This window comes from Ostrinia nubilalis, chromosome 5 (assembly GCF_963855985.1).
Source record: "Ostrinia nubilalis chromosome 5, ilOstNubi1.1, whole genome shotgun sequence".
In the NCBI taxonomy this organism is placed as follows: domain Eukaryota; kingdom Metazoa; phylum Arthropoda; class Insecta; order Lepidoptera; family Crambidae; genus Ostrinia; species Ostrinia nubilalis.
The window spans coordinates 4,479,156-4,492,405 of record NC_087092.1 but is presented as its reverse complement, the minus strand read 5'-3'; the positions used below and the strand labels follow the sequence as shown (position 1 = coordinate 4,492,405).

At 36.2% G+C, this 13,250-nt stretch overlaps 1 protein-coding gene across 1 annotated transcript in view; it reads left to right on the top strand.

The window, feature by feature from the left end:
- LOC135071720 (uncharacterized) overlaps positions 1 to 13,250 on the top strand; it is a 178,870-nt gene that overhangs the window by 151,262 nt on the left and 14,358 nt on the right. Inside the window, exons 4-5 of the mRNA XM_063965502.1 lie at positions 9,789 to 10,080; positions 10,617 to 11,206. Of these exons, the coding sequence (XP_063821572.1) occupies positions 9,789 to 10,080; positions 10,617 to 11,206 (882 nt within the window). The remainder of the gene's footprint in view (positions 1 to 9,788; positions 10,081 to 10,616; positions 11,207 to 13,250) is intronic.

The following is a 13,250-nucleotide window of genomic DNA, read 5'->3' as shown; positions in this document are numbered from 1 at the left end:
TATGCCGTTGTTAAATTGTATAATTTTTAAGTTTCATTAATATTTCTTAATATTATTTCTTCAAAAATTTCATAGAATTTCAGTTTTTTTTATTTTGTTATTAGTAGGTACGTAAACAGCATAACATTAAACACAAACAAATGCAGTTGTTTTCTTTGACATTGACCTGTTATTTCACTGCACTGATAAATGTGTAAATAATATTGTTGTAACACTGATACGAGTAATAATTCAAAAATAGAAATGGAAAGTCAAATAATAATATCTGTTAGTTACCATAATATCGATTTTAAATGTACCTAAATGGTTTGAATCATGGTTAAAGATGTCTATAATAGTAGCTAATTTCTGTTCAGTTTTTAAGAAAAAAAGAATGAAAAAATGTGTAAAACCTGTATTTTAAAATACTAACCAGTGACTGTTTCTGCCACAATACTACTGATTTTCTTTTGTTTTAAAAACTCTTTTCCCGGTCTTTTCTTCAAAATTTCTTGAAAGTAACGACTCTACCTAAACAAGAACGTAATTAAATCTGAGAATATTCACTCATCAACTGAATATTATCTAGTACAGTCAGCGTCAAATAGTTCGTGACACCCAAAGTGGCCAAAAAGTTGACAATACAACCTTATTCCAGTTATAACAAAGACGTGTTGCGAACTTTTTGGCTACTTTGGGTGTCACGACTATTTGAGTCTGAACTCCTCATTAATAAAAAGTTACACTTAGGATGAACAGCTCTGGATTAAAATTACATTTCCATACTAAATGACAACTTAAGCCAGAGTTCAACTAGGGTGTAAATTTTATTAATAAGGCCCTGACTGTATCCTGTCTAATTATACAGGCAGTTACAATCTGACAGATACGAGATTCCTGCTAAAATGTATTCCCATTGCTTGCATAGGATTAAAATAACATCGTACTAAATTGCGCTTGCTTAAGGCTACCGAAAGTTAAGCGCGCAGTTAATTAATAGACTTAATTAAATCTCTGATGTGGTGAACTAATACAGCTCGGTTTAATTAATTAAATTTAATATTTCAAATTAAATTTCTATTTAGGATACTTGGATTCCAGACGTACCTAATCCGCAGGATAAAACACTCGGAATCCTCAACAACCTTTCTTGAGTATTTTAAAAACCTGAGGTATGCTTCAAGCATTCCGCTTTTTATACAGGGTGGAATTTCTTAATGCCACCTGAATGGAAAGTACTCTTAATACTGTAGATAGAAAATTTTACTCAAAGAAAACATTCCTTTATTTTTCAACCGACTTCAAAAAAGGAGGAGGTTCTCAATTCGACCCGTATGTTTTTTTTTTTTTTTTTTCTATGTTTGTTACGCGATAACTCCGCCAATTATGAACCGATTTGAACAAATCTTTTTTCGGCGTATAGGTAATACCTCAAGGGTGGTCCCATTTAAATTTAATAATAAAAAAAACAACCCCCAAGGGTGGAAAAGGGGGGATGAACTTTTTATACGCAATATCTCCGCCGATTATAAACCAATTTGAACGATTATTTTTTTGTTGAATAGGTATTATCAAAAGGGTTGTTTCATGCGAATTTGAAGAAAATATTTCACCCCCAAGGGTGGAAAATTGGGGATGAACTTTTTTATACGCAATATCTCCGCCGATTATGAACCAATTTTTTTTGGTCTCAGTGTACTGCCTACCTTCAGTGGTAACATCAAGGTAATAATTAGTTAACTAAAAAGCAAGAAATAAGTAAAATTTTATAAAAAAAAAAAAAACCGACTCCAAAAAACCTACACTAAAACGTAGAAAAATAATTACTAATTACCTACTTATTTATTAGGACGAATTATTAATATTTATGTAGGTATACCATGATTGATACTTTTGGAGTCGGTGCAGGCAAACTTTACATGTTTCATAATTTTTGGCACCGACTCCAGAAGTATCAATCATGGTATACCTACATAAATATTAATAATTCGTCCTAATAAATAAGTAGGTAATTAGTAATTATTTTTCTACGTTTTAGTGTAGGTTTTTTGGAGTCGGTTTTATTTTTTTTTTAAAAGAAAGAAAACTGCATTCAAACATTTTCGAAAATTCGCTTGTCACACCCGAGAATCGAACCGACTAAAATCTTTTAAAAATTCCACCCTGTATATCAAACCCTCTCGTCGCGAAATACCTGACTCGGCGGAAAATTAAGAGATAAATGCGTATAAAATTTCTTTTCCGCCAAGACCATGACGGTGTACGAATTTCTTTTGAAAGATTACCCGCGATCTTAAAGAGGTATCTCTCGTATTTTGAACGAAGCCTAAGACTTTTTTTAAAGACTGCGTAGGAAGACTAGATTAAATTCTTGATTAAGACAAAATGAGCACCTACTGAAAACAACAGATTATTCGATTAAAGTTTTAAAAAATAATTATGAGTTACAGTTTTTAATGAGACATTATGATAGATATTAAAAAATATGGCCTCCCCAACCCGTCTGGCCATAGCAGCGTGAGGGAGGAGTATACCAAACCTTCAATTTTCTTCTGGTAAATAATAAAAGTTATGCTGCTCCTGTAATGAAGAACAAATAAGTTGATGATAATGATCATTTGTTATTTTAGTATATTATACTAGGACTGGCAAGTTTCATCAACCTCAAAACACTACATTTCAGAGTTAATTTCCTTAAAAAAAAACTGTTTAAGTAGTTGTTTTAATACACAAAGAATTTAAGCCCTTCCATCACTCTCACCGCGCCCGCGGCACTCGTTTTGAATCGAGGGTAGACTCAGTGGAGGGGCCAAAGCGCTGCCAAGTACCCCTATTGACTACGCAACAAAACGTCTAATAGTGCGCGTAGGGTATCACAAAGGACTCTGTCGAATAGACACACAAATATCTCCAAAGTTTTTATAGGTACCATACTAACGGCCGCCTGCGACTTCGTAAGCGTAGATACCGTTTTACCTTCTTAGGGATAGAGTTTCGTAAAATCCGTTCTTAGTGAGCACCTTCTTTCTAAAAGGAATCCCAATGCAAAATTTGAGACTCCTAGCACTTGATTTCGTGATGAGCGAGTCAGTCAATCAGTGACCTTTCGCTTTTATATTTTTTGATAATACCAAAGATCTCACATTAATCTGTCGATGAATGTAGGTTTTTGGTCTAAATTATAGTCCTTACTTTGTCAAGTAAATTCTTGTTATTATTCCAAGCACTACATAAGTAGGTATGTATCTAAGTAGATAATTTTTAATTGTTAGCACTAGCCTTACATAACTTGACTTTTCGGAATGCTACAGAAAAGTCGCTATGTCTATATTCACGCACATACTTACACTAACTCAAAAAGTAATTTTGTGAATCAAATTACTAAAGTTTCATTCTTTAGTTAGACTCAATTTTTATTCATTTATCGCACAAAATACGAAAAGAACTAAAGGAGCCCCATATTATTCCCATTCCGCTCACTCATTAATCAGCTGGCGCTTTCATTCTAAAATATTACTGGCTTTATCGCTACAGCATTGTTTAGGCAAAAAACCGTTTATTTTTCTTACAAGAATTCCGAAAAAACAACCTTAACACAACGAAATAACTCACAAATATTTATCCCTAACAGAAATTCCTTGGTTTTTACAGTAATTATTTCGAGCTCACACATTGCTTTATTAACCTGTGCCAGGAAAAGTGCACCCTTATTCTATGTATAGCAGACGTCTTTAGCAGTCGCCTTCGAATAGATAGCGATTGTGATTAATATTAGCAATTTGTATTGCCAAACGCATAACCAATACGTTAAAAAGGCACGTCGAGGTCGTCGAGCCAAAAAAGGTGGTAACTTTAACACGAATCTTCATTCTATACCAGTCGTTTTATACCAGACAAACCTTTTTTCTTTCTTTTTCCTACATGGGTAAAATAAAACCATTGGAGCACAATTTACGGAGATGATCTCTCTTCATTTACCAAAAAATATCCTCATAAAAGTGTAACCATCATTTTTATTATGGTGACATCCACACCTTTATTAATTTGAAAAATCAAATTATATCGCGATTTAAAACCTGACAGTGCCATCTATGCTTTGAGCTTTAAGTTATCTTCTCGCATCACGGGTGTAGAAAATTTGGTGCTCACATCGATGTGTGTTATGCCGGTCACAGACCTAACGCATGGAACACTTTTTACAAAGATTAAAGGATTAAAAGACTGGATTTATTAGCAGTTTTTCCATTTAAAAAATCTAGCACTTTTGCAGACATTATTATCAAGTTCAAAGCGATTGCCATAACTGTTTAAGGTCCACAATAGGTGCCTTGGTAAAATAATAAACGCGAACAAAGCGCCACTTCCCGGTGGAACGCGGCCGGGCCTCGAGTCCTGCGGAGCGTTGCATGCGGGAAAGTGCTCTATTATAGTGTTGCTACGATACTTCCAAGTAGAGTCACTTGCCTGATACCGTGGAAAACAAGTTCTAATAACTTTTATTGCGGAAGGCAAGTCATAGCGTTTTCGTTATCTAAACATGTTTGCACTTGCTTGACCCGCGGTCTCAACAACCCTAGAAATCATAAAGCCATGTATTTATTCATTAGGCAACATTTGTTGATAAACTGTTTATGACTAGTGTGAAACAAGTTTACCATAAACACAGGTTTCTGAAACTTGGCCGTTCACACTTGCTCTCCACTCATAGCGAGGAGCACGGCAACATGTATCATAAACAATGTTTCATCACCTATGTTTATGGACTGTTTATAAACTGTTTACAGAGATGATGAAACATTATGAAACATTGTTTATGAACAGTTAATAAACAGTGTTTATCAACAAATGTTGCCTAATGAATACATGGCTTAAGGTTTTGCAGTCGCTCTACCACTTTAAACAATGGATTGTCAATCACCATGATGATGTTACGCTCGACATAATCTACGTTTAAATTCTTTATTCCTCGATGACAGTATATGACTGCATAAAATTCGATTGTATCCCGTCAAAGATTATGATTAATCCGGCAAAATAAGCGCTAATCCGAGGCAAATCCTCAGTCTGCGATCGCTACAGGGTCGCTAATCCACCGAGCGCGTCATTCATTAAAATGTGGCGCTGCCAGCTAGCGATAAAATGTCAATAACAAGCTCTTAAAAGGTTTATTAATTTCCAGCGAGCACACATGACACATTGTCGTTGTAATTTCGGGCTTAACTCTTCAGGGCAAGATTGGAAATCATTTGTTGGCTCGATCTATTCAACGATGATATTAATAAGTAACTTCAACCAACTACCATTTTCGACCTTTCAGCGAATGCCAATCCACTGCTGGACGTATATTTGCGCCAAAGAAACCACATAGAGCCCAATCGCGCGCATTTTCCATAAAGACACTTCCAGCTGGCTTCTTCCAGTCGTCGTTCCATATAGTAGATATGGGAGACAAGGTCTCTATTATAGATGCTATAAGTTCACCTTTCATCAGTTCTCCGACAAGATCTAACTAGTATCAATGGCACAAAATTCTACTGATTTTTTTTCTCGCACAAGGTACCTACATTTTTAAAGTGCAAGATGTCTTGTATACTATAATTATTACAGTATATACCTACCCACTTTCTACCTCTAGCAGAAAAATACTAAGGCCGTTTCAACACAGCATAAATCAAACAAAGCCTGCCTCACCTCGCAGCGTCGCAAACAAATCTCGCGACCGCCAAGAGCAGCCCTTTGTCCTGAGATACCGGGAAACAAATGGACTGAGAACGGGTGTTACTCTTTTTAGGTAAACAAATGACGTAACAATATTTTCGGGCATTTTGCTGCCTTTGGATAATGTTAAAAAACATGATTTACCAATGCAGGTTCAAGGTATTGAGATCTTTCGCGATTGACACGTCATGACATAATTGGCGACATTAATAAAATTTCCTGAGGCGGTATGAAGATTATCGGGCCAGTTAGTCGAAAATAAATAATTGCGAGTGTAATGATTTATGAATGTTGTCATTTAGCTAGAAATCATGGGGAGCCGACTAAGGCAAGGAAAAAAAATCCCATTTTCCATCCCAGTGACCAAGTCAAGTTGATTAGATATATGCTCGTTAAAGTTACCCTTCAAAGTCACGACTCTCCATAAATATAAATTCCGTTGATAACATAATTTAATATCAGCTCGGATGGATATTCTTAGTTCACCGTTTCTCGCAGCCTTTTGATCGAATTAAGTCAACTACGTTAACATCATACGCTGCTCCACATATTGAATAAATCCAATAAACAAACTACAGCTAGAGGCAAACAGAAAAATTATGTGAAAATATTTTGGTCCTTTTTATTTTGTATGTAAACAGAATAAAAAGTAGTTGAGAGGAAAATTATGACCAATATTGTCAAGAATAACGCCCGTATTCACAAACATTACTACAAGGTCTCACAGTGCATGTGGACGCACAGGGTGACACACGAACCAATCACAGAACTCTATTTAACACTGTGCGTTCGATTTGCTGCTTCACTTAAGCAAGCATTGTTTGTGAATACGGGCGTAAAAGTACATGGCTTGTAACAGTTCACTTAAAACGACAACTTTATCGAAGATTTGAATTGCCCACAGAAGTTCGGTGAAAAATATCAACTCCATGAAAAATGGCGACATCATTCTTCTCTACGTGACATAACTTTGAAAATATTTCTGTGACACGAAAATATTAGTGACAGAGACATTTACTAAAGTCTTCTTCTTTATAATATTTTGGGGCTTAAATATTTGTTTACTCTAGTCTAGGTTAGTCATATTAACATAAAAATAAAATATATACACGTAGTAAATACATACAAAACTATAAAGCTATTTGAAACGCATCTTGACATTACTCAAATAACTGTTCTCAACCAAAATTCTGGTTCAAATTCTTGCTTCAAAAACTTTTCTTAATCAACGTACCACAGTTTTGGAGTTAACACGCTTGTGCAAATTACTCACAAGTGGAATTCCCAAACTAATGCGTTGTGGAGCTCTGTGCACACAGGCTGCACTTTCAACGTCGCACCAGAGGCTAATTTAATGAGATAGGCACGTTCAACGTTTAAGCTGGCTCTTTTGGAAATTATAGCAGCAATGTTGCTACACTGTGCAAGTTTACAGTCAGTGATAATAAAGTAACTAACACAGCTATTGCCGACAGAAAGAAGTTCAGAAGCAAGTTATGCGTTTCAAACGCAGAAAACAAGTTACGTAAAATTATTGAAGATTCCAAACTTTTATAAACGTTCCCCATTAGAAGTCCTGTCGCTGCAGAAAGTCTGTCTGCACCGAAGAAAAACTAACTTCTAAAGTTTTCTAAAGTTGTGAAAGCTGTTAGCTGTTCAACACCTTTCATGTGAATTCTATTTCGAAAGGATTTGAAATGAAATAACTTTGTTTTTAGAACTTCATTATTAGTTCTGTTGATGTTCTCTTCATTAACTGTATGTTTTAGTTCTTAAACGCTCAAGCATTATAATCATAGTAAGTAGGTATCAACTACCAAGTTTTAATATAAGCGTGCCATCTCCATCCTAGCTGAAAAATATTTCCGTTCCGAGCAACTGAGTTTAAATTTCATTTTAAATTTTCAAATTCAAGTCGTAGATTGGGTGTCTAGACAGAATCTGCTATATGAGTACATTTCCGTAGAATAAATTGGAACGCCACGACGCGTCGCGCCGCGACACGTTTAAATTTCATCGGAGTCCCGCAAGGGACGCCCTATGACCAAAATTGTATTTTCTGCGCGAATAGAGCGAGTGTAACGAGATGTCTTACAAGATTCTGATATGTTTTCTGTCGCCACGAGCATTTCTTTCTACTTTTTAGAAGTATGATGGCTTATTCTGTTTACAATCAATCATTGATAATGTTTAAAATAGAACGACTGCCTAAATCAATCACAATGTTGAACCAAAGATGTTTAATCATGACGGAAAGCATCTTATTGGATATTCAAATTTAACTTCCTCGATCAATTAATTATACCCATTGTTAAAAAGTTTGCGTATTAAATACATTCATTACAAAGATTCAGTATTTGGCACGTACTCGTACACGAAATATTTACTTGTGTAAGTATACAACAAAAGTCACTTTTGACCCATTTCATGCAATTTAGTCCCTGAAGGCTCCAGCCTTTATCGCCACTTTATCCCACAGACGCAGACCCTGTCCTCCGCTGCAATAGGCATCCATAAATTCTGTCAAACGCCTTATCCAATCCCCTTTCCGTTCGCATAAGAGCGATTTATGAAGATATACATAATTGAATTGCTGTTTTGGATATTTTATCATGAGATCAATAATCGCAATCATTGAAATACTTGCCTATTGACTTATTACAATCTGTGTTGAATTTATAGTTATTTTGATAAATAAACTCTGTGTTAAGTTATTAGGTTAATAAAAACATAACCCTTCTTTGGGTAAAAATAGAAACTTTTAAGTGTAAGTAAAGTAGGTTTTTAAGTATAGGTAAACAGACTACACTTTAATATTTATGTTAACGTCCTCCAGCTAGATCTTTATTAGAGCCACTGCCCTTCGCTATATCTACCACTCTACAATGTACATCAAAGGCAAGAAGGGCCAAACACGGACACAGAATTCCTTTTAGAGGATATTGTCGAGCATCAATACACGTTATAACGCCATAAAGCTTCAGGATTAGGCGAGGGGCTAATTCCGAAAAGCTGTTAATGTGCACCAAAATAATCACATTTACCTCGGATGTCGTCTCGGAGACATGTGGTAACTGGTAGTTACCATAATATCATATTTTATGGGATAATATAGTGGTGCTTTTGAAATTTTCCTTTGATATACGACTTCTTATCCTGTTACTATATTCTTATTGATCTCGGCACCTGTCGTAATAATATTTGCATGAAATAATAACTAAACACGGATATGGTTTCCTCAGGCACCAGTTAATTTGAGTCAATATCGTTTACTTTCAGGTCAGATTCTAGTCTAACGTAGGTTGAACCTTCACATTTTGGCGAGGACTTAATGATGAGTATTTAACGATAAGAACAGATTTTAGTCAACCTTATTAATCAAACATTTACGTTAACGTCAACGTGTTGATTAAGATAGTTTTATTTTTTCGTTAATATTGTTTGAAATACTCGTATTTCTGCAGAAATACCAATGTACGGGTATCTATTTCTGATTTGTACGCTATTCAGCTATGTTACGACATTTTCGGTCAGTCGCTTCGGCACACATCAAATATGTTCTTTCACGCTTCGCTGAGTCCGCCGTTCGTACATTCTAAAGGCGTCTCTTTCGCGTATTGTCGGGTATAGACAGCAAAATACACGTGAAATGTTACAGCTCTCAAGTCCGATACGTGTAGATACCTATTACAGTCAGGCACGAAAGCGTTGTTGTTACTTCGAAAAGGAATTGTATTGACTTAGGTTCCAAAAGTTTGTGCTCTATATTTTGAACACAATAGTTTTTGCTGGTTGACTACAACATAGTACAGGTCCTTGGTTTGAATTCTCTAAGGTTTATTTTCAAGAAGACCACGAATATTTTCTTCATAGAATCTAGCCCGAAATATACTTTGGCAGTAATTATTACTTTGCAGTCAGTTAACTTATAGATTTACTCCAATATACTGGGACTATAAAGATCGGTGCCAATAGTAGTCAAACTTATTCGTTTGCAAGATTAAATTGGCACTGACAAAGTAACTGAAACTTTAGGTACCTACTCAATATTAAAGTATTTATTACTGACCAATATTTATTTTTGTTCACAGGTACTCTTCGACAGTTTCACCCTCGGCCGCTTCACATCGTTCACCGAAGATGGCTGTCCGGACGGTTACATGCAAATCCAAGAGGCTAGCCGTCCCCAAGTCGGAGGCTCCTGGTGTGGCACCTCCTGGGGTCCCTCCATCTACTACAGCGAGACCAAATCCATCACCCTCATCATCAGACTCCTCCACCTCTCAAAAGACCAAAACAACTACAATTTCGACTTCAGGATGGCATACAAAGTTCTTCGAAGAGAATTTGCTACAGTACGGTACGGAGGCACGCCGCCATCAGGTATGTAAATCGTATAAAATGTAGCGAATGATTCCCTATTGGATTTTCCTCCGCATATTTTATGCGCCTTGTGCCAGGGACGTTTTTCATACAGATACCGTATCGGGATGTTTCATTTCATATTTTACGTTAAAGGTTTTACTTGCGCTGAAAATTATTCTGAGCACATAAATGTGACACATACAAGTAAAATTAATACTAGAAATAAAAAAGTACTTACAGATACAGACTTGTTAAGAGGAAATTATCACGAAGCTTCCATCTGATGATGGAATTTTAGTTCTATTATATTAAAATGCATCCAATTCTGTAATTCACAGAGTATCTAATACGAGTATAACTCGTTTAGCTAAATAATCATACATTATATATATCATTAGTACTGTTATTATTTTAAACTGTAACAACGTAGCAATTTATCATCCAAAGTAAAGCAAAAACGGATCTAATTTATAAGCCTTTTATTCTCATGGAACGCCCTTGACACATCCCACGAAGATTTATCGAGCATTACGTAATGACTGTATCTTTTGCAGAGCGCCCTTTCTTCAAGATGAGGCCGATACCTATCCCCTTGAACATATCACGCGAAGATACAAACGTGGCGAGGACAACAAAAACTGCCGAATATTACCTCGGGGATCTGATATCCGGGACTTATTGCTCGCGAATATTCAGCGACTGCGACCGTAAAAACTGTAGGTTACAGTCGCCAAATTTCCCGGGCGTTTACCCGAGGAATTTGACGTGCTACTACGCGGTTAGACAGCACGAAGTGCCACAAGGGAAGCATGCCTTGATTGTGGTGAAGCAGCCGAACGGGCAGCTAGTGTCGATCAGAAGCCAGAAAGCATTATACGCTGCACAACAAGAGAGAGGGGGAAATAATGGTCGCGAATTAAAATTTTGGCAGCAATGCGACGAGGTACAAGACTACGTGACAGTCTACGACGGGTACACGACCAGGGATCCTGTCGTTTTAAGATTCTGCGGCGGTGGGGTGTCAGTGCCAGAAGCGATATCCAGTGGGCCGGAATTATTAGTAGAATTTACGACATCACCATTTGGAACCTTCCTGCAGCCAGCCACGTCGCAGTCGCTCCACGGCTTCCAACTAGAAGTTGAGGTGAGATTGTTTCACGTTCATAACTTTTCGTTTATCTGCATAATATCGCGTTTCTCGGATATAGGCTAATTTATGCAGTGCGAACTTTGTTGGCAAAGCGACGAAAAAGTTTTTCGGACCCTCATTAACAAACTGAAATGGTATTAAAGTAATTATAAAAATTTTAATTCGCCTAGGCAATTTTTTAAATTCACTTAATTTCTGGCATTATGACACTGAAAGAAAAAGTTTCAAGATTATAAAGGATGAAAGATTTGCCCTAAAAGAACTCTATCATTCAAAAAGTTCGAGCCAAAAGTAAACATGTCTCAAAGGTTCGCACAAAAGCATCGAAATAGAATCACAACACAACAAAGCGGCAGCTTCCTCTAACGGTAATATCCTCACAATGTCTCAATTTATTCCGCGGTAGTTGCTGGGAAAATTTATTAGATATCATTAGAGAGGCCCGGGCGAACTTGCAACTCCCTTTTATTGCCTTACTGCCGATGCGGAAATTTTCCCGTAAAACTCTTCGGCGACACGTTATTGTGTACCCGGGTTTATGGACAGTACTCGTGACTAAAAGTAATATCGTGAGCTCTACCCTCTTGACCTGTTCATGAAACTTTAATTACAACTTTAGTGTCATTGAAGTGTCTATTACAGATATTAGTTTCTTTGACTACTTCATTTCAGAGATAAAAGTTATCTCCAATAAAGTAGCTCTTATGAGTCTTTATTGTAAAATGCTATCTGCTGTATGGATTCGCTGAAAGTTACTTAGAGCTTGTAGCTAACTACCGTGAGATGGGCTTTCCTTCTTTATCGCAATTAATTAAAGATAATTTAACATATACACATAAATTTTAAAAACACCACTATTTTGTAGTAAAGTAAGGTTATCCAAAAATTTGGAGAACCATAATGAATAGAAACCTCAAAAACAAAGAGGCAGATGGACACCCGAGTGATCTTTTGTAAAATTTTTACGGAACCTTAAAAACTTCCTTAATTTGCCCAGCTTTTGTAATTAATCTAATTTCCATCTTCAAAGTCATACATAATTAGTTTGTAGTCGAGATCTATTCACAAAAAGCTTTTCATTATTCAAATTCTATTAACGTAAGAGAATTTATTGTACTTACTCTTAAGTTTTCATTAGATGTTCATTGACTTGAGCTACTTTCCAATTTCAGTTTCATTAATCACAACTAAGTAATTAATCTAAACAATTCTCGGATAATCTTTGAAACTATCTGGTTATACCTATTAGCCAAATGGAGTTTTAGCAGAGTTTTAGCCTCAATAGTTTTAGCCAAAAGAAGTTTTAAGCCTTCATCCCTAAAAATTTCAAATTTTCTATAAAATTGACCAGCTTGATTTTAGAATTCTCTAATAGATTTGCATGTGGCCAAAATTGGGTTAATGGGTTCATATATCATTGCGGAGTGTTATTTAAAGTGTTTCGTTCGTGAACTATAATAAATCAAGCAGTGCCGCGAAGGCTTCGTTGGGCCCCTGCCAAATTATAATTAGTGCGATAGGCCCACACGCTTCGGCCATAATAGAGAGGATTCGAAACATTCATAAACATTGGCTTAAGTAATAAGATTTGTATGGTCAAATTGTGAGGTCACATTATCTTACCTGACGTCATCTTTTGTTAATGTGACCCGTCACATTCACCCATACGCCCCGGCGTATATTTCTTTATTTACCTTTCCACGGTTGAATTACGCCCCGTGCATACTCTTGCCATTAATCTGTTATAAATTCTTTATCTCTCTTTGAAAATGTAGCATAAAAGATGCTTTCGCTGCATTTTTGGTAGCAGAAAATTGGTCTATTTCCTAAATCAAAGTCATTTTCCGTTTCTAGTGTGTCGTTAGCAAATGAAAATGGCCCAACTGAAACTAGTTCGCCAGCAAATATGCGACGCTTAGTTCAGCGTGAAATTTCCATGCAAATGTTTGAAGCGCGAAGCTGATTACTAACTAATCTACCAGATGTAACATCAACAGACATGTTAAACGATGAATCCATGAAGATTTTATTGAATTAA